Genomic DNA, 25,414 nt, shown 5'->3' with positions numbered 1-25,414 from the left:
AAAAATAAGGTTTTCATTTTTGTTTTTTTTTTAAAGGAATTCTTTAGAGTTTTTACACAATTGATAGAATGGAGCTCGGTCTTCATAGTCAATCTTGAAGTAAACATTTACGTGAACACACTTGATATTGTCCCCAAAATTTGCTAAAAAGAGAGGAGGCTGCCCAAAGTAACCGCTCAGATTACTATTTACATAATAGCAGATGGTATCTAAGGGGTTAATTGGGGAAACCTCTTTGTTTAGGGAAGTTGTTAAAGGAATTTTCCATTTCATTTTAGTAAGAAGGGGGGGTATCCCTTATTATGAACAGAAATCTCACTCCCTCCAGCTGTAGATGTATTACTTGTATTAGAGTTGGTAAAAATGGTTTGCAATCTGTGGATTATAGGGATTGTACTATGTTTCATTATCATTCTTAGCTTTTGTCTCCTCCCCTTTCACAGCATACACTCACAGCAAGGAAGAGATAATATAGCTGTACCCTCCTCTCGCCATGTCATCTATCTTCGATGTTTTCAAGTAATTTTAATGTTTTTCTCTTTCTATGCTTAATAAGTAGCTAGGTTCTTCTCCCCTCTCACAGTATACACTCACAGCAATGAAGAGAAAACATATATTACCCTGCTCTCTTGCTGTCATTTATCTTCAATGTTCTCGAGTAATTTTCTATGTTTTCCTGTTTCAATACTTAATAAGTAGCTAGGTTCTTCCCCCTCTCACAGCGGACACTCACAGCAAAGACAAGATATTGCAACTATATCCCCATCTCTCTCTTTGTCTAATATAGACTGTGTTGTTATGTATTTATATACTATCTATGCTTCCTGTGAGGCTGGATCCCTCTCCTGTTCCCCTCTCACAGCATACACTCACAGCAAGGAATAAATACTACACCTACCCCTCTCTCTTTCTCATTAATTTACTTGCTATGCATTTTACAGTGTTTTTTTCTCAGTTTCTGTGGTTAATTATTGCCCAGATCCTTCTCCTATTTTACTTTTACAGCATTCACTCATATCAAGGAAGATTTCTTGCAGCCGAATTACCCAATCTTTTATTAACTTTGTTACTATGTATATCTACTTTCTCTTTCTTTCTATGATTACTGAGGCGAGGGACTCCTTTCCCTCTCACAGTAAAACAGAGATATCATCCCCTCTGTCTCTTTCCCTATTAGTATTTTTACAGAAAAAAATCTTTCTATGCTTCCTAAGTTGCTGGACCCTGCTCCTTCTCCCCTCTCACAGCAAACAATTAAAGCACGGAAAGAAAGGATACTGCAGCTTCATCCCCTCTCTCACACTTGTCTATTTACTCTGTTACTTTGTATTTTAATTCTCTTTCTATGCTTCCTGAGTTGCTGGACTGTTCTCCTTTTCCTCTCTCACAGCAAACACTCACAGCAAGGAAGAGAAACTGCAGCTGCATCCCCCATTGCAACCTGGTTTCTTTACATTGTGTAGCAAAATATTTTTTCTTTGTTTTTTTTTTTTGCTATTTTTTAATAGTATGAGTATAAAAAATGTCAGGATGTGATCATGAAGAGATGATTTGACATCCCGGCTTTTCTTTCCATCTTCTGGAGGTTCTCATGGTGCTCCACCTATTGTTTAATCTCTATTGTTCAAGAGTTCAACTATTTACCAGGTCAAACAAGATTTAAAGGTACAGATGTGCATTAGGATGTATTTTTAGTATCGCTGTCTTTTATACACACAAAAAGTAAAATCATAAAATGATAAAAAAGTTATTGCTAATGGCTTCAATAAACGAAACATTCATTAAGGTGCGAGACACGTGTAGGGAGCATCGTACTGATTTACCTCAAAGCATAAGTACATCAACCGAACGCGTGTGGTCTCATGAAATGTGAGTGATGTAAGGGTATGATATACGATCCCCTTTAAACACAATTTTGCATCCTACATAGAAACAAATCTAACTCACTGTGTACATTGTGTATTATACGCCAGAACTGCACTCACTATTCTGCTGCTGGTGCAGTCACTGTGTACATACATGACATTACTTATCCTGTACTGATCCTGAGTTACATCCTGTATTATACCCCAGAGCTGCACTCACTATTCTGCTGCTGGTGCAGTCACTGTGTACATACATGACATTACTTATCCTGTACTGATCCTGAGTTACATCCTGTATTATACGCCAGAACTGCACTCACTATTCTGCTGCTGGTGCAGTCACTGTGTACATACATGACATTACTTATCCTGTACTGATCCTGAGTTACATCCTGTATTATACTCCAGAGCTGCACTCACTATTCTGCTGCTGGTGCAGTCACTGTGTACATACATGACATTACTTATCCTGTACTGATCCTGAGTTACATCCTGTATTATACCCCAGAGCTGCACTCACTATTCTGCTGCTGGTGCAGTCACTGTGTACATACATGACATTACTTATCCTGTACTGATCCTGAGTTACATCCTGTGTTATACCCCAGAGCTGCACTCACTATTCTGCTGCTGGTGCAGTCACTGTGTACATACATGACATTACTTATCCTGTACTGATCCTGAGTTACATCCGGTATTATACCCCAGAGCTGCACACACTATTCTGCTGCTGGTGCAGTCACTGTGTACATACATAACATTACTTATCCTGTACTGATCTTGAGTTACATCCTGTATTATACCCCAGAGCTGCACTCACTATTCTGCTGCTGGTGGTGCAGTCACTGTGTACATACATGACATTACTTATCCTGTACTGATCCTGAGTTACATCCTGTATTATACTCCAGAGCTGCACTCACTATTCCGCTGCTGGTGCAGTCACTGTGTACATACATGACATTACTTATCCTGTACTGATCCTGAGTTACATCCTGTATTATACCCCAGAGCTGCACTCACTATTCTGCTGTATACAAACATGACCCACACAATTTCTGCAAACATTATTGACTTGGCAAAACTTTATTCTTTTGTTTTGTTACCGAGTTTAGATTTGCCTTAGATTGTGCTCTAGTCACACCCAAAGCATCTTTTAAAATTCCTACTAGAGCTTAAGATGAACTTAATATTCAGCATAAATATTTATAAATTTATAAATTCAGAATACAGATGTATACAGGTGCTGTGATTGTCACTACATGCAGTTTTCTCTCTGTCTCACTTGCGCCATCTAGTGGGGGTATTTTCAGGCAGTGTGGATGTATTTCGGGCTGAAGTTTTCACCACTTCCTGGTATCGCAGAGCGTTACACCCTCCTATATACAGAAGATAAGAGCAAACGCTGCTCTCACTGTGACAAATAAATGTTTGACTTGGATCAGAGCGACAAACGATAACGTGTAAACACTTACTGAAACAGCGACTCTGCATATGATATTAACCCATGATGTGCAAGGCTCAAAGGGATCTGTCAGCAGGTATTACCATACAATCCAAAGGTACAACTTACACTTCCAAATCAGATTACTTCACTCAAGACTAGGGATCCTACTGCATGTAGGGCATCATATGCTCAGACTGCTATTTATTAGAATAGTGAGTGCAGCTCTGTAATGTCATGTATGTACACAGTGACTGTACCAGCAGCAGAACAGTGAGTGCAGCTCTGGGGTATAACACAGGATGTAACTCAGGATCAGTACAGGATAAGTAATGTCATGTATGTACACAGTGACTGTACCAGCAGCAGAACAGTGAGTGCAGCTCTGGGGTATAACACAGGATGTAACTCAGGATCAGTACAGGATAAGTAATGTCATGTATGTACACAGTGACTGCACCAGCAGCAGAATAGTGAGTGCAGCTCTGGGGTATAATACAGGATGTAACTCAGGATCAGTACAGGATAAGTAATGTCATGTATGTACACAGTGACTGCACCAGCAGCAGAATAGTGAGTGCAGCTCTGGAGTATAATACAGGATGTAACTCAGGATCAGTACAGGATAAGTAATGTCATGTATGTACACAGTGACTGCACCAGCAGCAGAATAGTGAGTGCAGCTCTGGGGTATAATACAGGATGTAACTCAGGATCAGTACAGGATAAGTAATGTCATGTATGTACACAGTGACTGTACCAGCAGCAGAATAGTGAGTGCAGCTCTGGGGTATAATACAGGATGTAACTCAGGATCAGTACAGGATAAGTAATGTCATGTATGTACACAGTGACTGTACCAGCAGCAGAATAGTGAGTGCAGCTCTGGGGTATAATACAGGATGTAACTCAGGATCAGTACAGGATAAGTAATGTCATGTATGTACACAGTGACTGTACCAGCAGCAGAATAGTGAGTGCAGCTCTGGGGTATAATACAGGATATAACTCAGGGTCAGTACAGGATAAGTAATGTCATGTATGTTCACAGTGACTGCACCAGCAGCAGAATAGTGAGTGCAGCTCTGGAGTATAATACAGGATGTAACTCAGGATCAGTACAGGATAAGTAATGTCATGTATGTACACAGTGACTGCACCAGCAGCAGAATAGTGAGTGCAGCTCTGGGGTATAATACAGGATGTAACTCAGGATCAGTACAGGATAAGTAATGTCATGTATGTACACAGTGACTGCACCAGCAGAATAGTGAGTGCAGCTCTGGGGTATAATACAGGATGTAACTCAGGATCAGTACAGGATAAGTTATGTCATGTATGTACACAGTGACTGCACCAGCAGCAGAATAGTGAGTGCAGCTCTGGGGTATAATACAGGATGTAACTCAGGATCAGTACAGGATAAGTAATGTCGTGTGTGTACACAGTGACTACACCAGCAGCAGAATAGTGAGTACAGCTCTGGAGTATAATACAGGATGTAACTCAGGATCAGTACAGGATAAGTAATGTCATGTATGTACACAGTGACTGCACCAGCAGCAGAATAGTGAGTGCAGCTCTGGGGTATAATACAGGATGTAACTCAGGATCAGTACAGGATAAGTAATGTAATGTATGTACAGTGACTGCACCAGCAGCAGAATAGTGAGTGCAGCTCTGGGGTATAATACAGGATGTAACTCAGGATCAGTACAGGATACGTAATGTCATGTATGTACACAGTGACTGCACCTGCAGCAGAACAGTGAGTGCAGCTCTGGAGTATAATACAGGATGTAACTCAGGATCAGTACAGGATAAGTAATGTCATGTATGTACACAGTGACTGCACCAGCAGCAGAATAGTGAGTGCAGCTCTGGGGTATAATACAGGATGTAACTCAGGATCAGTACAGGATAAGTAATGTCATGTATGTACACAGTGACTGCACCAGCAGCAGAATAGTGAGTGCGGCTCTGGAGTATAATACAGGATGTAACTCAGGATCAGTACAGGATAAGGAATGTCATGTATGTACACAGTGACTGCACCAGCAGCAGAATAGTGAGTGCAGCTCTGGGGTATAATACAGGATGTAACTCAGGATCAGTACAGGATAAGTAATGTCATGTATGTACACAGTGACTGCACCAGCAGCAGAATAGTGAGTGCAGCTCTGGAGTATAATACAGGATGTAACTCAGGATCAGTACAGGATAAGTAATGTCATGTATGTACACAGTGACTGCACCAGCAGCAGAATAGTGAGTGCGGCTCTGGAGTATAATACAGGATGTAACTCAGGATCAGTACAGGATAAGGAATGTCATGTATGTACACAGTGACTGCACCAGCAGCAGAATAGTGAGTGCAGCTCTGGGGTATAATACAGGATGTAACTCAGGATCAGTACAGGATAAGTAATGTCATGTATGTACACAGTGACTGCACCAGCAGCAGAATAGTGAGTGCAGCTCTGGAGTATAATACAGGATGTAACTCAGGATCAGTACAGGATAAGTAATGTCATGTATGTACACAGTGACTGCACCAGCAGCAGAATAGTGAGTGCGGCTCTGGAGTATAATACAGGATGTAACTCAGGATCAGTACAGGATAAGGAATGTCATGTATGTACACAGTGACTGCACCAGCAGCAGAATAGTGAGTGCAGCTCTGGGGTATAATACAGGATGTAACTCAGGATCAGTACAGGATAAGTAATGTCATGTATGTACACAGTGACTGCACCAGCAGCAGAATAGTGAGTGCAGCTCTGGAGTATAATACAGGATGTAACTCAGGATCAGTACAGGATAAGTAATGTCATGTATGTACACAGTGACTGCACCAGCAGCAGAATAGTGAGTGCAGCTCTGGGGTATAATACAGGATGTAACTCAGGATCAGTACAGGATAAGTAATGTCATGTATGTACACAGTGACTGCACCAGCAGCAGAATAGTGAGTGCAGCTCTGGGGTATAATACAGGATGTAACTCAGGATCAGTACAGGATAAGTAATGTCATGTATGTACACAGTGACTGCACCAGCAGCAGAATAGTGAGTGCAGCTCTGGAGTATAATACAGGATGTAACTCAGGATCAGTACAGGATAAGTAATGTCATGTATGTACACAGTGACTGCACCAGAATAGTGAGTGCAGCTCTGGGGTATAATACAGGATGTAACTCAGGATCAGTACAGGATAAGTAATGTCATGTATGTACACAGTGACTGCACCAGCAGCAGAATAGTGAGTGCAGCTCTGGAGTATAATACAGGATGTAACTCAGGATCAGTACAGGATAAGTAATGTCATGTATGTACACAGTGACTGCACCAGCAGCAGAATAGTGAGTGCGGCTCTGGAGTATAATACAGGATGTAACTCAGGATCAGTACAGGATAAGGAATGTCATGTATGTACACAGTGACTGCACCAGCAGCAGAATAGTGAGTGCAGCTCTGGGGTATAATACAGGATGTAACTCAGGATCAGTACAGGATAAGTAATGTCATGTATGTACACAGTGACTGCACCAGCAGCAGAATAGTGAGTGCAGCTCTGGAGTATAATACAGGATGTAACTCAGGATCAGTACAGGATAAGTAATGTCATGTATGTACACAGTGACTGCACCAGCAGCAGAATAGTGAGTGCAGCTCTGGGGTATAATACAGGATGTAACTCAGGATCAGTACAGGATAAGTAATGTCATGTATGTACACAGTGACTGCACCAGCAGCAGAATAGTGAGTGCAGCTCTGGGGTATAATACAGGATGTAACTCAGGATCAGTACAGGATAAGTAATGTCATGTATGTACACAGTGACTGCACCAGCAGCAGAATAGTGAGTGCAGCTCTGGAGTGTACTTTTCCAATGATAACCTGGCCCTGAGCACAATGTAAATGTAATAATGAGATGAAATGAAGACAATGTTTCAGGGTGAGTTGCAGGTTTTCAGTACAAATTTATTACTCTATACAAAATATCAATCCATTCGCTGCTGATCCTAAACATACACGGACTCGGATCACCAGAAATCTTTTGGTCAAGTGACAGATGGAAAGGGGTCGTCTCTTCTGCCTTCTACTTCATTCTAGGTCTGAATTGTAATAAATGACTTAAATAATAAAAAATGCATTATATAAACATAAAATTCTACCCCGAGATGCTGCTGCGTCGCCTCCTAACTTATAAGAGGCATCAGGAGGGAACATGTTGTATACATCCTGTCACAAAGTGATACATGCTGCAAAATGCTGACCAGCTAGCCACACCCCTTTTGCTGTAAATGGAAACTAATAGCTGCAAAGTGCGGCTGAACACGGGGTTGACATTCCCAAGTTGCGACTTTAGCGACTACTTGAACTGAAAATTTTAACGTCCTTGTGCAAATTGTTGAGGTAGTTTGCGCGTATAGTGAAGAAAACCAGAAAATACCAGCATGTTGTGGTGGGTGAACAATGTGACAAATGGGAGGGGGATGGGGGTCCAATGTGACAAGTGGGAGGGGGATGAGGGTCTAATGTGACAAGTGGGAGGGGGATGAGGGTCCAATGTGACAAGTGGGAGGGGGATGAGGGTCCAATGTGACAAGTGGGAGGGGGATGAGGGTCCAATGTGACAAGTAGGATGAGGGTCCAATGTGACAAGTGGGAGGGGGATGAGGGTCCACAAGTGGGAGGGGGTTGAGGGTTCAAATGTGACACATGGGAGGGAGATGAGGGTCTAAAAATGTAAGTGTGTAATGAGGCAACCCTACATGCATTCAAGTACTGCCCCATCCTACAGAACAACTGCCTCTGGGATCCGTTGGAGGTTCATCACCTGTGATTGTTTTTAGGAAAATCTGATTACTTCTACAGACTTGGAATACATTCTAGAACTGTTGCTATGGAGACACTGCCTAACAACCAATGACAATGGGGTTACTATGCAGTGCTAGATGCCCACGGGCTGCTTGACATTACTCAGATCCGAACCAAGACAGAGGATGGTTTCTCATCTCCTTCTGCCTTATTAATCAGATTTTTCATAAAATATCGGTGGAGAACATCTCGGGAAGATTGCAGGGGCCTAGTCTGCCCTGATTTTCAAATGTTTTTGTTTTTAGTGTTGAAGTGTAAACATTACTGTAAACAAAAGAAATGTTCCTTAAAGGGATGGGTCAGCAGGTATGAGCATGTGGTGCTGCAGCCAGTCGTGTGTATTGTCCCTGGACCATTGTGTAAGGAAATCTACAATAAAATCCATCCTGATAAACCAGGGACTGATAGATACAGGCACCGGGACTGTGGGAATCTTCTTTTATTTATACACTTTTCAAATAATGCTAATGAGTCTGAAGGGCTCTGGGGTTGTTATCAGAGCCCCTTTGTGCTTTAGCTTCACAGGCTGTTACACTGTGCAGGAGCACTTCCTCATCCCACTGTGTCAAATTACAGGAGGCACAGGGACGGGGGTAGTGCTGAGGAAGCAGGTGGGATGGGGCAACAGTGTGAAAGCCTGTGAAGAGAGGCAGTGGCAACACCACCCTGAGCCCTTTGGCTCATTAGCATAATTATAAAAGTTGATTTTAGAAGGAAGGTGACCACGGATAACAACTATAAGAAGATACCACAGTCACTGTGATCTATGGTTTATTATGATGGCTTTTGATTGTATCTTTCCTTTAATAGTAGCAGCAGAACTGTGATATATGGATATATACTCGAGAGGTGTAGCCTCCCCAAGTGCATAAGGGGTGGAGTTGTCTTCACACAGCTGTGCTCTGTGTACAATATTAGGTATTGTCTCTGAAGAGATGTGTAATCAGACCTTTGTGTCTTTTGTTAGTAGCAGTCGGATTGTTAAAATAGACTTATTTTTCAGGATTGTGCACTGGGGGTGGGCTCTCACACTGCTGTGCTCTTTGCAACTGTTCCATAACCCCCTCCCCTCTGTTCTGTGTAAAGCTATAAAGGGATTTTGGTTAAAGCCCCTTTCCCCTGTTTTATGGGACAGCTTAAAATGTGTACAGCTTTCGGAAGGGAATCTGGAGCGATTTATGGCAAAGAGCACAGCAGTGTGAGGATATGCCACAAATGCATTTAAAATAGTCTAAAATCCTAGAATATATAAATCCATATATCACAGTTCTGCTGCAACTAACAATATACACAAAGGCATGATCATGCAGGAACAATACATAACACTGGTTGCAAAGAGCACAGAACACAGCAGTGTCAGGACACACCCCCAGTATACTTTAAGCTACAATCCTGGAATATAAATCCATATTTTACAGTTCTGCTGCTACTAACCACATACACAGCAGTATGCTAACACATCTCTCCAGGGACAATACCTACCACTGCCTGCATTCTGCATGGTCACACCTGCTGACAGTTTCCTTTTTATTCCCTTTTCATAGTCAATAAAGCTCAGTGCAAAGAAGCAGACATTATGACATCATGTGCATAATTTAGTGACATCATCATATGAGCTCATATACTGCAGAGTGTGGATGGGGTCTGCTTATCAGTGAGTCACGTCATCGCTACTCACATAGCTAGCATCCCTAGCATAGTGCTGTCCCCCCCCGGCCCCCTATCATTGCTTTGGCATGTCCCGAGAACATGTTCGCTGAAGACAGGAGACATTACAGACTTGGAAGTCAATGGGGCAGATTTATCAAGCAGTCTGAAAGTCAGAATATTTCCAGTTGCCCATGGCAACCAATCACAGCTCAGCTTTCATTTCACCAGTGCTCATGAATATTTTAAAGGGGAGATGTGATTGGTTGCCATGGGCAATTGGAAATATTCTGACTTTCAGACTGCTTGATAAATCTACCCCAATGTTTTTGGTAAATGTTTTTGTGAGTGTTTTTTTTTTTGAGTACCTTACAATCAGATGACTCCCCTACAATCCATCTCCTGGCTACATTCAGACCTCGACCAAGTCGTGGGTGTCGCGGTATCGAAGTTACATTTATAGATCCATCTGTTTTTTCAAAAACATTCTTCAAAAATACTTCTGAGGCCAGCTCTAAGAAAACAGTGCTAAATCTTAAAGGGGTCTTTTCCCTTTTTAGGTGCAGGTGTGCCCAACATGGATACCCTTAAGCAGTGGGAGTCCCTAATTGATTGTGGAGCCCCCCCTGTGAAAAAAGACCATACTAGCCTTTACATTGGGTTGTCTTCTACTGGACTTCTGAGGACAGCTACAGTGTTACATCTTGGACCACCGGAGGATCCTCCGATTCCCCGGTGGGCCAGTCCAACCTTGCCCATAAGTAAGTAAACAGGAGCATTAACGCGTGATCTCTATGATCTCTCTGTGCTAGGAATTGGCCTAAGAAGGTCCTTTAGTCAAGATAACCCACCCCCTAGAAGCAGGAAGCCAACTATGAGGGCACCAGCATATAAGACATACTTCATTTCTCCTAATGGAGACAAATAAACTCACTCAAGTCAACACTTTTGTGGTACCTTAGAGAAGCCAACATTTAGAGGGGTTCTTCTACGTGACATCTTGAGTTGGTTAGAGCGGGATTGTCAAAGTCGGTAGTAGGATTTTTTGGAAAGCCTTTGATATCTCTCACATCCATCAAGCTGATGTCTTACCGAATCCAAAAAGTTAGAAACAAAACCTTGAATACTCCCAGGAGACCCTAAACCCCCTTCCCCATGACACAGTCAATAGCTGTAAGGACATTCTACGTCAATACTAGACCAAGGTCGAAAGGATGGAGATGTCCTCTTCTACCTCATCCTCAGAGGAACACTGAGTGGTCAACTCTCGACCTTCTAGATTTCCCTTCTGTTCCTTCCTAGTTAAATCTAGAAAGTTTATAAGAAACCAATAGCTCAAGGGAAAAAATATCTCCATGGGTTTGAAAAAGATGACCCAAAAAGTCAAAGTACCCAATCAAGTTCAGCAAGGTTGGGTCTGGTGGCATCTTCCAAGACCTGGTGGAGCAGTACATTAATGGTCTTCAGTGGAATTGGATGGAACTAACCTTCTTCTAGCTCGGCCTTTACCTCTCCGCCCGGATTTTGTACCGCAGTACGAAGTAGGCTATGAGCCGCAGAGTGACGAAGAAGATGCCCAAAATGATAAAGTCAAGGTAGAGCTTGGCGTTCTCCACGTCCAGTTCTTTTAATATGGCTTCTGACTTCTGGAAGTGACAGGTTTCGTCTTTGTCGCAGTGCAGGTCTTCTCTGTCCAGGCCGTAAATAGATAAGATGACTCCCTCAAATCCGTATCTGTTGAGAAGAAATATCATGTCAATTTGGGGAGATCAGTGAAGATGAGATGTCTAGGAGGCCTCTCTGATGTTCAAGTGGGACATCTAAAGGAACCTGTCAGCAGCTCTGACCAAGTAGAATGCAGCTGGTCTTAGTTATACATGTAATCATTCAGCTATATGTTCTGATAGTAGCAGCAGGACTCTAAAAATGGATTTATAAATCAGGATTTTAGCTTTCTCAAGTGCACTGGGAGCATGTCCTCACACTGCTGTACTCTGTGCTCTTTGCAGACTGTGTTAGGTATTGCCATTGTGTATTTTGTTAGTAACAGCAGGACTGTGAAATATGGATTTATATTCCAGGATTGCAGTGTAATGGCCCGCCGGACGGGTCATGTTACTAACTTTGTGTGCTTCCAATTTCCTCCAGTGTTGTGTGGCCAGCTGATCCTGCAATCTCTGTAGTTCCATAGGAAGTTGCCTTTAAGAACATGCTCTTAAACCCTCAATGATGTATATATATACCCCTTGGGGCTGGAAAGTTCTTTCTGTGAGATCTGGGGAACAGCACACATCTCTACACACGGCCTGCAGACCAGGCTGATGCAGGACTCTACCTTAAAGGGGTTTTCCCACTAACTAAAGTTAGGATTTATCCACATAATAGGGCCTAACTTGCTGATCAGTGGGGGTCTCAGTGCTGAGACCCCCGCAGATCACCAAAACAGTGCTGAGACCCCCGCAGATCACCAAAACAGTGCTGAGACCCCCTTGCCACTCCTCAGACTAATGAAGCCGACGGCAGCCCATGAACGTTCTGCTCCATTAATCTCTATGGAGCTGATGGAAATTGCTGAGCGCTGCGCTCCCCCATCTCCATCAGCTCCATAGAGATTAATGGAGCAAAACGGTTTTTCGTGATCTGTGGGGATCTCAGCACTTTAGTTTGTGGGAAAACCCCTTTAAAGAGCCTTAAGATATAGAAACCAGGCTGTGCTCATCTTTTCCTAAATATAATCCAACCAGCCACCTTGGACCTGGACCAGTGGAGCTGTTACCTTGGCTTGTTGCACTTTGTTGTGCTCGTGTTCTGGAATAAAGGAACCATGAGTTGATGTTTCACATCCCTTGTCTCCGTGTGATCCCTGGCAGCCGCATAACATCGAGGGCCTCCCCTCTACCATCTTCCCGGGGACTTGACATCTATACATAGGAAGGGGGGGCCAGGGAGAAGTATTTCGATCCAACCACGGCATATCCCTCTTTCCTGCAATCCACCTGTCGGACACCTGCCAGGTGTGAATGAGGCCTGTCCTGCTTGGACCAAGCACCGTGACCCAGTCGAGCAGTGGTTTTTTTAATGCAGATGGCAGGGGCTTTGAATAAATTTATTAAAGAGAGTAAAGAGCACAGCAGTGTGAGTACACCCCCCTGACCAGTGCACTTGAAAAAGCTGCAATCCTGGACTATAAATCCTTATTTCACAGTCCTGCTGCTACTAACAACATACACAAAGCTCTGATTACACATCTCTCCAGGGATAATACCTAACACTGGCTACATAGAGCACAGAGTACAGCAGTGTGAGGACACCCTGCCCATGCGCTTGGAGAATTCTACAATTCTGGAATATAAATCCATATTCCACAGTCCTGCTGTTACTAACAACATACACATCTCTCCAGGGACAACATCTAACACTGACTTCATACCTCATAGTCACAACTGCTGACAGATTCCCTTTTAAGTTAAATCAAATGAGCTATTTACTAGATGGACGACCACGAGGTTATCCAAATAAAGTCTTTCTTGACTACGACAATCCCTTTAAGAAATGACATAGTATATTCATTCTGAGTATATTAGGTTTATTTATTTTTTTTGTTTTTATCACAATTTTCTGCTTCCCTCACCATCACCTATCCTGCATGTTCCAGCACCGGGTATTACAGTAAAATCAGTGATATCAGACGCTGCAGACTATCTCTCCCGCTGGTGGCGTGGCGTCCGTCCTAGAATAACAGCGCTGCCTGCACAGCAAATACAATCCGAGCAAACACTGTGTCAGTGGGAACTGATCCCGAGATGTCATTTATAATATTTTCATTTCCGCACCCAGTGTCAGCTTGTTTGCTGCTGTCAGTCACTGATATGGGCAGCCGGCCATTAGGGGGCGCCGGATCGTAGGCAAGCGACACCCCCTAGTGGACACTATGGCAGCACATGGTTATACTATGTGGCTGCAGAGCAGGTGTGGAGATATTCCAGGTGTTCACTGTGTGTTTTAGTAGGTGATGATAAGCGTCTGCTGGAGTCCTCTGGGCTGCTTATCTCAGGAGGACAAGGCTCAGGTAAGTCTCCTCATTAGACCCATCATAACATAACATTTAGACTGCCCCATACGTCAACAGGTCCACTCCTACGTCATTAGGATGTCCCCCTATGTTATCGGGCCCACCCCAGCAGGGTCGGCTCTAGGTATCAGCAGGCCCCTGGGCGCCTTAGTGGCCCCTTTGCAGTGGGTAAAAATTCAGAAACTAAAATGTTCCCCAGTTTATCATCCCAAACAGCCGCCTCATGGTTATTTTATATAAAACCTGGATTCCCTATGTACAGCCTTATGTGGGCCCCCTCAGCAGGCCTGGGCCCCGGCACTCTCCCAGGTATGCCCAGTGCTGTCGCCAACTCTGCACCACAGGGTCATCTGGATAGCCAATCCCTACATATTTAGACCCCAGCAAGCCATCCGCTAAATCATCCGACCTGCTCCAAACATTCTTCAGACCATCTCATATGTCCTCAGGCCCAGAACTACCCCCTATATCATTAGGACCACCCCTACGTCATCTGGACTGGCCCTCTATATCATCAGGCCCGTCCCCTATATCATCAGGCCCGTCCCCTATATCATCAGGCCCATCCCCTATATCGTCAGGCCCATCCCCTATATTGTCAAGCCCACCCCTATATCGTCAGGCCCACCCCTATATCGTCAGGCCCATACCCTATATCGTCAGGCCCACCCCTACGTCATCAGGATTGGGCCCTATATCATCAGATCCATTCCCTATGTCATCTGACCTATCCCCTATATCATGAGGACTGGCCCCTCTATCATCTGACCCATCCCCTATATCATCAGGCCCACCCCTACGTCATCTGGACTGGCCCCCTATATCATCATCCCCATCCCCTATATCGTCAGGCCCACCCCTACGTCATCAGAACCGGCCCCTATATCATCAGGCCCTCCCCTACGTCATCAGGATTCGGCCCTATATCATCAGATCCATTACCTATGTCATCTGACCCATCCCCTATATCATGAGGACTGGCCCCTCTATCATCTGACCCATCCCCTATATCATCAGGCCCACCCCTACGTCATCTGGACTGGCCCCCTATATCATCATCCCCATCCCCTATATCGTCAGGCCCACCCCTACGTCATCAGGATTGGGCCCTATATCATCAGACCCATTCCCTATGTCATCTGACCCATTCCCTATATCATGAGGACTGGCCCCTCTATCATCTGACCCATCCCCTATATCATCAGGCCCACCCCTACATCATCTGGACTGGCCCCTATATCATCAGGCCCATCCCCTATATCATCAGGCCCATCCCCTATATCATTAGGCCCATCCCCTATGTCATCAGGCCCATCCCCTATGTCATCAGGCACTCCCCTACATCATCAGGACTAACCCCTATATCATCAGGCCCACCCCTATATCATCAGACACATCCTCTATATCGTGAGGACTGGCCCCTATATCATCAGACCCATTCCCTATGTCATCAGACCCATTCCCTATATCCTCAGACCCATTCCCTATGTCATCAGACCCATTCCCTATATCATCAGACCCATTCCCTATATCCTCAGACCCATTCCCTATGTCATCAGACACATCTTCTATATCGTGAGGACTGGCCCCTATATCATCAGACCCATTCCCTATGTCATCAGACCCATTCCCTATGTCATCAGACCCATTCCCTATGTCATCAGACCCATTCCCTATATCATCAGACCCATTCCCTATATCATCAGACCCATTCCCTATATCCTCAGACTCATTCCCTATATCCTCAGACCCATTCCCTATATCATCTGGACTGGCCCCTATATCATCAGGCCCATCCCCTATGTCATCTGGACTGGCCCCTATATCATCAGGCCCATCCCCTATGTCATCAGGCCCATCCCCTATGTCATCAGGCACTCCCCTACATCATCAGGACTAACCCCTATATCATCAGGCCCACCCCTATATCATCAGACACATCCTCTATATCGTGAGGACTGGCCCCTATATCATCAGACCCATTCCCTATGTCATCAGACCCATTCCCTATATCCTCAGACCCATTCCCTATGTCATCAGACCCATTCCCTATATCCTCAGACCCATTCCCTATATCCTCAGACCCATTCCCTATGTCATCAGACACATCTTCTATATCGTGAGGACTGGCCCCTCTATCATCTGACCCATCCCTATGTCATCAGGACTTAAGCCCATCCCATAATAAACTTGGATCTTTGGGACCCCTTCATATGTCATCAGTCACATCCCCTAAATCATGAGGAGGAATCACCTACCTGACATATGACATGTAGGACATCCACTGGAGATAGCCAGGAATGGTGTCAAAGCTGACAAAGAATCCAGAGAAGAGCAGCACCGGGATCGCTGTCACCGGACCCACAAACGTCGCCACCTGAGGGAGAAAGGGGCTTCAGTATTAGAGGCATAATGTGCGGTTCTGAAGGTGCTCTATTGTTTTGTGCTAGTTTTTAGTGTGTTTTTGTCATGATTTTTGTATATAGGAGGTCTGGTGTCGGGTCAGCATTTTTTATGGTTTATTCTGGAATCCGATCTAAGAGTCTGATAAGAGACCTGACCTGGTGAGTAGCAGGTTTAGTCTGAGGTCTCTAATTTACAGTGTGACCTGGGGGCCGAATTTATCAGATCTGGTCTTGGGTCTGGATTTATTTTGGGTACCTTTCTTCTAGAAGGTCCAGTCTGGGTTCTCCATTAGATGAGGCACCTTTAGATGGTCTGCTGTTGGGTCTCTATGTGTTTAGATGGTCTGCTGTTGGGTCTCTATGTGTTTAGAGGGTCTGGTGTTGGGTCTCTATGTGCTTAGAGGGTCTGGTGCTGGGTCTCTATGTGCTTAGAGGGTCTGTGTTGGGTCTCTAGGTGTTTAGAGGGTCTGGTGTTGGGTCTCTATGTGTTTAGATGGTCTGGTGTTGGGTCTCTATGTGTTTAGATGGTCTGGTGTTGGGTCTCTATGTGTTTAGATGGTCTGGTGTTGGGTCTCTATGTGTTTAGAGGGTCTGGTGTTGGGTCTCTATGTGTTTAGAGGGTCTGGTGTTGGTCTCTATGTGTTTAGATGGTCTGGTCTTGGGCCTCTATGTGTTTAGAGGGTCTGGTGTTGGGTCTCTATGTGTTTAGAGGGTCTGGTGTTGGGTCTCTATGTGTTTAGAGGTTCTGCTGTTGGGTCTCTATGTGTTTAGATGGTCTGGTGTTGGGTCTCTATGTGTTTAGAGGGTCTGGTGTTGGGTCTCTATGGGTTTAGAGGTTCTGCTGTTGGGTCTCTATGTGTTTAGAGGGTCTGGTGTTGGGTCTCTATGTGCTTAGAGGGTCTGTGTTGGGTCTCTAGGTGTTTAGAGGGTCTGGTGTTGGGTCTCTATGTGTTTAGAGGGTCTGGTGTTGGTCTCTATGTGTTTAGATGGTCTGGTGTTGGTCTCTATGTGTTTAGATGGTCTGGTGTTGGTCTCTATGTGTTTAGATGGTCTGGTGTTGGTCTCTATGTGTTTAGAGGGTCTGGTGTTGGGTCTCTATGTGTTTAGAGGGTCGGGTGTTGGGTCTCTAGGTGTTTAGAGGGTCTGGTGTTGGGTCTCTATGTGTTTAGAGGGTCTGGTGTTGGGTCTCTAGGTGTTTAGATGGTCTGGTGTTGGGTCTCTAGGTGTTTAGATGGTCTGGTGTTGGGTCTCTATGTGTTTAGATGGTCTGCTGTTGGGTCTCTATGTGTTTAGATGGTCTGGTGTTGGGTCTCTATGTGTTTAGAGGGTCTGGTGTTGGTCTCTATGTGTTTAGATGGTCTGGTGTTGGGTCTCTATGTGTTTAGAGGGTCTGGTGTTGGGTCTCTATGTGTTTAGAGGGTCTGGTGTTGGGTCTCTATGTGTTTAGAGGGTCTGGTGTTGGGTCTCTATGTGTTTAGATGGTCTGGTGTTGGGTCTCTATGTGTTTAGATGGTCTGGTGTTGGGTCTCTATGTGTTTAGAGGGTCTGGTGTTGGGTCTCTATGTGTTTAGAGGGTCTGGTGTTGGTCTCTATGTGTTTAGATGGTCTGGTGTTGGGCCTCTATGTGTTTAGAGGGTCTGGTGTTGGGTCTCTATGTGTTTAGAGGTTCTGCTGTTGGGTCTCTATGTGTTTAGATGGTCTGGTGTTGGGTCTCTATGTGTTTAGAGGGTCTGGTGTTGGGTCTCTATGGGTTTAGAGGTTCTGCTGTTGGGTCTCTATGTGTTTAGATGGTCTAGTTTCCGCTCTCTATGTGTTTAGAGGTTCTGCTGTGTGGTCTCTATGTGCTTAGAGGGTCGGGTGTTGGTCTCTAGGTGTTTAGGGGGTCTTGTGTTGGGTCTCTATGCGTTTAGATGGTCTGCTGTTGGGTCTCTATGTGTTTAGATGGTCTGGTGTTGGGTCTCTATGTGTTTAGATGGTCTGGTGTTGGGTCTCTATGTGTTTAGATGGTCTGGTGTTGGGTCTCTATGTGTTTAGATGGTCTGCTGTTGGGTCTCTATGTGTTTAGATGGTCTGGTGTTGGGTCTCTATGTGTTTAGATGGTCGGGTGTTGGGTCTCTATGTGTTTAGATGGTCTGGTGTTGGGTCTCTATGTGTTTAGAGGTTCTGCTGTTGGGTCTCTATGTGTTTAGAGGTTCTGCTGTTGGGTCTCTATGTGTTTAGAGGGTCTGGTGTTGGGTCTCTATGTGTTTAGATGGTCTGCTGTTGGGTCTCTATGTGTTTAGAGGGTCTGGTGTTGGGTCTCTATGTGTTTAGAGGTTCTGCTGTTGGGTCTCTATGTGCTTAGAGGGTCTGGTGTTGGGTCTCTATGTGTTTAGAGGGTCTGGTGTTGGGTCTCTATGTGTTTAGAGGGTCTGGTGTTGGGTCTCTAGGTGTTTAGAGGGTCTGGTGTTGGGTCTCTATGTGTTTAAGGGTCTGATGCTGGGTCTCCACGTGTTTTAAGGGTTTGGTGTTGGGTCTCTATGTGTTTAGAGGGTCTGGTGATGGTTCTTTATTTGTTTATATGGTCTAGTTTCGGTTCTCTATGTGTTTAGAGGTTCTGCTGTTGGGTCTCTATGTGTTTAGAGGGTCTGGTTTTGGCTTTCTATTGGTTTAGAGGGTCTGGTGTTGGGTCTCTATGTGCTTAGAGGGTCTGGTGTTGGTTCTCTATGTGCTTAGAGGGTCTAATGCTGGGTCTCCACGTGTTTTGAGGGTCTGGTGTTGGGTCTCTATGTGTTTAGAGGGTCTGGTGATGGTTCTGTATTTATTTAAGGGGTCTAGTTTGGGGCCTTTATGTGTTTAGAGGGTCTGGTCTGGGGTCTCTTTTAGAGTCCTTTCTCAAATGTGTGCAATTAAGATGATAATGTTAACATTACAGTACTGCTGTATAATTATACATTAATTGTTATGGTGTGTATATATCGCCCCCTAGTGGAGGAGCAGAGAAGTGTATTCAGTATCTACTCCATGTACCTGTAAGGAGGTGGATGCTGCACCTATCAGAAGTCCTAAGGACTGGGCCACCAGTGACGTCATTGTCCCCAGAGCCGAGAATAAGACGAATCTTAGGGCGTCGGATGGCTGTGACGTCATCCAGTACACGATGCTGCAGTACGCCACCGGGAACATAATCTGAGAGAAAGGAGAAGAAAATCACATCTGTTGTGTCTGAGAGGTAGGTAGTGGGTGAAGCTGTTTCCCCAGCAGTGCAGAGTATTTCAGGAGAGAATACTGTGGGAGGCCATGAAACTTGTTCTCAATGTTATCATCACCGGAATCATCTTCTGAAATCATCTGTGCTGCTGTGAATGTGTAACTCTAGGACCCCGATGTCACCCACACGTTACCTGGAAGGGGACGTCGGCCATGGTCTTGGCCAGGTAATACGCCTTCAGACTGTACCAGTAGTTGAGATGTTCTCTAAGGAAAACTCCCATCTCAAGAGGAACTGCAAGAACAAAAGAGAAAATAATTCCTGCTCGCCCGCTCACACATATGATTGTAAGCAGTGATTTCCTGAAATCCTCTGCGCTGTGATGGGCCCTAAGTGTCAGTCTGACACTTCCCATTGTCCTCCAACATCATGACAAAGCTGCAGTCCTGTGGACAGGTCACTGCCTCCAACAAAATCAACACTCTCCTGAAATACTCTGTGCTGCTGGATAGCCTGCTCCTTCTGCTATAAAACTCTCAGCCTGTTACCTACTTGTCTATATTCCCCTCCTCAAGTCTTGGCTTTACCACCGTCTCTAGTAACATCATCATGAATGGACAGGTCACTACCTCCCACAAAATCAACACACTCATCTCCTGAAACACTCTGCGCAGCTGGGTGCCCTACTACTATGTACAACTCAATCTATGAACCCCAACTTGTCTCCATTCCCCTCCTGACATTATGACTAAGTCACTTAAATAATCACATGAATGGACAGGTCACTGCCTTCCGCAAAATCAACACACTCATCTCATCCGTGCTGCAGCTTCTTTTACCATGTTACCCTTAATCTTTGTACTTCCCCTCGTTCCCCTTTCTCATTATGGCAGGAGATCTGTCCGCACAAACATTATTTCATGAATGGACAGGTCACTGCCTTCCCTAAAATCAACACCCTCATCTCCTGAGATACTCTGTGCTGCTGTGTACTCTCTCCGTCTACTGTGTTACCATCAAGTCTTTGTCCTTCCACCTGTTCACCTCTCACGTCATGGCACTACACCCCCTCTTATTAACATCATCACTTGAATGGACAGGTCACTGCCTTCCCCAAAATCAACACACTCATCTCCTGAAACACTCTGTGCAGCTGTGTACCCTACTACTACTATGTACAGCTCAATCTATGAACTCCAACTTGTCTCCATTCCCCTCCAGACACTAAGCCAGTTAAATCATCACATGAATGTACAGGTCACTGCCTTCCCCAAAATCAACACACTCATCTCCTGATATCCTCTCTGCTGCTGTGGTCACTTCTCCATCCACAATGTAACTCTTAGTTTATAGCCTCCCAGTGGTCTCTATTTCCCTCCTCACATCATGACATTACCCTGTCCTCTCTATCATCACAGGAGTAAAAACAGGTCACTTTCTCCTACAAGAGCAGCACACTCCTCTACTGAAACCCTCTGTGCTGCTGGATACCCTGCTCATTATCTCTGTCCCCTCCTCACATTATTGTGACGCTCCTGTCTCCCCATTATCCACATCCCAAGAGTAAACAGGTCACTTTCTCCTACAAGAGCAGCACACTCCTCTCCCGCTGTTGTGATCACCACGATCATCAGGATTCACTCATTTCTCACAGTTCTGTATCAAAAACTTAGGAAAACGTAATACTCGCAATTCATGTTTGTGGAGTAAATCCTGTGGCCCGTGGCGGATACTCACACGTGAGGACAGTCGGCATGAGAGCTGCGAACATCAAGAAGAGCATGGAGAAGAAGAGGAAGCCGGAGTTACTCAGGACCTTCTTAGCCTCGTTCCCGATCCCCAGGTAGAGTAATCCTATGAGGATCCCGATGCCAATGTGGGATGTGATACGTAAGTGGGTCAGCACCTGAGTAAGACATGTTCACTGCATAAACCTTTTATATAGGCACAATGTGAGAGAGGTAGGTGTGTACTGTATGTAGGCACTGTGTGATAGAATTGTCTTGCTATATGTGTTCAATGCTTAACACTGTATGGGAATGGCATGTGTGCACCATATGGCGCTGGGTGTGCACCATATGGTGCTGGGTGTGCACTATATGGCGCTGGGTGTGCACTATATGGCGCTGGGTGTGCACTATATGGCGCTGGGTGTGCACTATATGGCGCTGGGTGTGCACTATATGGCGCTGAGTGTGCACTATTTGATGCATTTTGCAGTTTATGATGACCTTATTGCAGTAGAGTACTATTGTGCAGTTGAATGGGAAAGTTATAATTTCCAACACAAATCAGCAGGAATTTTTTTTTACCTAAGTCCTTAATCATCTGATTTGTAGAGGTGACCTATGACCTGATGGGGTTATCAGAACCCCCCCATTCCCAGGGACTGACATAAATCATATAATAGCACACCTGCGGAGCCTTATTCTTGTGTTGTTCCCAGATTTCCCAGTAAAGGTCACTTTCCTATTGATTGTTGCCTTTCAGATGATTATAATAACCCTACTTATCATGTTCTCCGCACGCTAATCACGGAAAATCGCTCCTGTCGTCATGGAAACTGAGGTCCATGTGTATTATTTTTAAAAAGTCAAGACAATACATTTCAAAAATAGACAATTCTTGTTCAAGTCAACCTGGAGGGCGGCTTAAAGGGACACTCCGGGTAAGACTAATACGTTGCATCGCACTAGGTGAAAGGGGCGGGGCATAGCATTGCAATCGTTGCGATGGAAAAGCTGGGTAATAACCAGTGTGAAAGACAAGGTGGCAGCCATATTGGGTGTCCTCCAGCCTCACTATATAAAATGGCGGACATGTTGGTTGTCACCCATACTGTCTAGCAACAGCTTAATAAATGACAGGGAGCCATACTGGTTGACCTACAGCCTCACTATATAAAATGGCAGCCATATTGGATGTCCTCCAGCCTCACTATATAAAATGGCGGACATGTTGGTTGTCATGTATACTGACTAGAAACAGCATGATGAATGATAGCCATATTGGATTTCCTCCAGTCTCATTAGGAGCAGCAGAAATTATGACCATATTAGTTGTCAACCTGCTTTATTAGGTAAAAATGGCATAATTAGCAGCCATATCGGTTGCCCCCCAGCCTGACTAGGAAATAGCAGCAGAAATGGCGGCCATATTAGTTGTCGTCCACTTTGACTGGACACAGCTGCAGGAATAGTGGTCACATTGGTTCTGCATTAGGAAATAGCATCAAAATGGCAGCCATATTGGTTGCCCTCCCGCCCCATAAGGTAATATCATACAAAATGGCAGCCATATTGGTTGTCCTCCAGCCTCACTATAGAAAAAATGACAGCCATATTGGTTGTCACCCATACTGACTAGAAAACAGCTGCATGAATGGCAGCCATATGGTTGTCTTTTTGCTCCATTAAGAAATAGCATCAAAATGGCTACCATATTGTTAGTCCTCTCACCTAATTAGGAAAAAACATAAAAAATAGCAGCCATATTGGTTGTCACCCATTACAACTAGGAACTGCTTCATGAATGGCGGCCATATGGGCTGTGTCATCCTGTCTCACTTGGAAATAGCAACATAAAATTAGGCCATTACTACCTTAGTAGGGAAAAATGGCTTAAAAATCATCCATATTGGTTGTCCTCCAGCCTCACTAGAGAATAGCAACAGAAATGGTGGCCATATTACTTCCACCCTGACTAGAAACAGGCACATGGTTGGCGACCATATTGGTTGTCCTCCTACCCCCTTAGGAAATAGCATAAACAATGGTGACTTTAAACAGCTTCATGATGGTGGCCATATTGGTTGTCTTCCTGCCTTATTAGGAAACAATGGCGGCCATGTTGGTTGTCCAGAAAACAGCTGTCATCTAGTTGTCGTTGACTAGAAAACGGCTGCATATAAGTTGTCAGATGGAAAGATAAATGGCGGCCATATTGGTTGTCACCCACCCTCACATAAACACGGCTGCATGAATAGCGGCCATTTTGGTTGTCACCCTGCCTCACAAGGGAATAGTAGGATAAATGGCGGAGGTATTGGTTGTCAACCTGCCGCACAAGGAAATCAGCGACACAAAAAAACTTTTCTCTTAAGGGATGGGTTTATATTCTAATACATATGATGTCCTCATCCTCTGACAGGAGGACTTACAGAGTCCCTCATGATGCTGAGACACGTCCTCTTGAACAGGATACAGAACTGGGTGAGGCAGCTGGCAGAGAAGCTGTGACAACCTTCTGTTGGGGACGAGTCCTGTAAGGAGAGCGTGTCAGAAAAAAAAAACAATGACAAAATCTTTTTGTAAGATCTCTGCTAGCTGTCACTGAACAGAAACATTGATATTCATATTTAGAGAGACCCAGGAGTCTTTGTTTACCTCATCCGATGGTTGGTGCCACAGAAAGGGGTTAGGCTCGGTCTCCCCACAATGGTCCCTCTTCAGATCGCTCCCGCACATCTCCTGAACGGCTCTTACGAGTCGGGGGTTCTGGTCTCCGTACTCTCCAGAGGCCACTTCCATGACTGCGGGTGAGGAGGGCGTAGGACATAGTTACGGTTCATAGTATCACTCCGCTACTACAATACAAGGCATCTCTATGGAATGTGACCTTGCACTTTTTTGTAAATATTGTAAACCTATGTGTTTCCATGGTAACAGACTACGAACAAACATTGTGTAGTCTGACCCTACTGTTAGTATGAGGACTCCTAGGTCTGCACAGGGGATGCAAAGCAGATACAACAGCAAATTTAGACAAAATGGAAAGATGCAACAGATTCATCACAACAGTTACTAAAAAAAAATCGTCTGTAAGGCCGCACCCTCCACTTATCTATGAGAAATTATACATGGTTAGGTAGCAGGGTTGACTCCAGGTATCAGTAGGCCCCTGGGCGACAGAGCCTCAATGGACCCCTTTGCAGTGAACTAACGCAGCAGCAATAAAAATTCGGAAACTGAAACAGTCTCCTGTTTCCTAAAATATTCCCTAACTTATCACACCAAACAGCCCTCCTCATGGTTATTTTATATAAGCCCCCCTCACACCCCCCACCCCCAGCAGCTCTGGGCCCCAGAATTTGCCCAGGAATGCCCAGTGCTGGCGCCGGCCCTGTCGGGTGGGAAAAACCTGTGAGGCAGTAACAACCTAAACAATTTACACTGCAGGAGGATCTTACACTCTCTGGTCTTTTAGTATTTGGCCACTAGAGGGCGATAACAAACCACATAATAAGGAAAATACAGGCAGTCCCCGGGTTACATACAAGATAGGGTCTGTAGGTTTGTTCTTAAGTTGAATTTGTATGTAAGTCGGAACTGTATATTTTGTCATTGTAATCCCAGCCAGAACTTTTTTGGTCTCTGTGACAATTGGATTTTAAAAATGTTGGATTGTCATAAGAACCAGGAGTAACAATAAAGCCTCATTACAGACGCCTGTGATAACTGTTATAGCTGTTTATTGTAGCCTAGGACTAAAGTATAATAAATTACCAATATCCAGAGGTCCGTTTGTAACTAGGGGTCGTATGTAAGTCGAGTGTTCTTAAGTAGGGGACCGTCTGTACTGATAGCATTTTTTTCAATATTGTTATATATAGCAAGAAAAGCAGAAATGTTATAAACTGCTTGAAATACTTCACAACGAAGCACAATTAATAAAACTGGCCATATTGTTAATAAAATAATCACTTGTGGGGGGGCTGCATGTCATAAAAAAGGAGAGGGAGGTTTAAATGTTGGGGCCGGATAACAACTAAATGGGGGGGGAGGTTATATTATTGGGCTCTATATATATGACAAAACCGGGCGGGTGATGACTCACTATGGTTCCCAGGGTTAATATTAGAGTGGGGGTCTCTATAAATGAGTATTTTATATAACTAAACTGGGGGTG

At 44.6% G+C, this 25,414-nt stretch overlaps 1 protein-coding gene across 3 annotated transcripts in view; it reads right to left on the bottom strand.

Annotated features, from left to right (window-relative positions):
• Positions 1 to 9,740: 9,740 nt before the first annotated feature.
• The window catches only part of ABCG1 (ATP binding cassette subfamily G member 1), a 58,190-nt gene continuing 42,516 nt past the window's right edge, over positions 9,741 to 25,414 (bottom strand). For all 3 annotated transcript variants that reach the window (XM_072138826.1, XM_072138828.1, XM_072138827.1), the window contains exons 9-15: positions 23,893 to 24,038; positions 23,667 to 23,768; positions 21,245 to 21,413; positions 19,701 to 19,801; positions 19,327 to 19,485; positions 16,171 to 16,289; positions 9,741 to 11,574 (exon numbers count right to left, since the gene is read on the bottom strand). In XM_072138826.1, coding sequence (XP_071994927.1) covers positions 11,346 to 11,574; positions 16,171 to 16,289; positions 19,327 to 19,485; positions 19,701 to 19,801; positions 21,245 to 21,413; positions 23,667 to 23,768; positions 23,893 to 24,038 — 1,025 coding nt within the window. In that variant the 3' untranslated portion in view covers positions 9,741 to 11,345. The remainder of the gene's footprint in view (positions 11,575 to 16,170; positions 16,290 to 19,326; positions 19,486 to 19,700; positions 19,802 to 21,244; positions 21,414 to 23,666; positions 23,769 to 23,892; positions 24,039 to 25,414) is intronic.

The sequence above is a fragment of the Engystomops pustulosus genome, chromosome 2 (assembly GCF_040894005.1).
Source record: "Engystomops pustulosus chromosome 2, aEngPut4.maternal, whole genome shotgun sequence".
NCBI lineage: Eukaryota > Metazoa > Chordata > Amphibia > Anura > Leptodactylidae > Engystomops > Engystomops pustulosus.
This window is presented reverse-complemented; position numbering and strand designations above follow the sequence as displayed.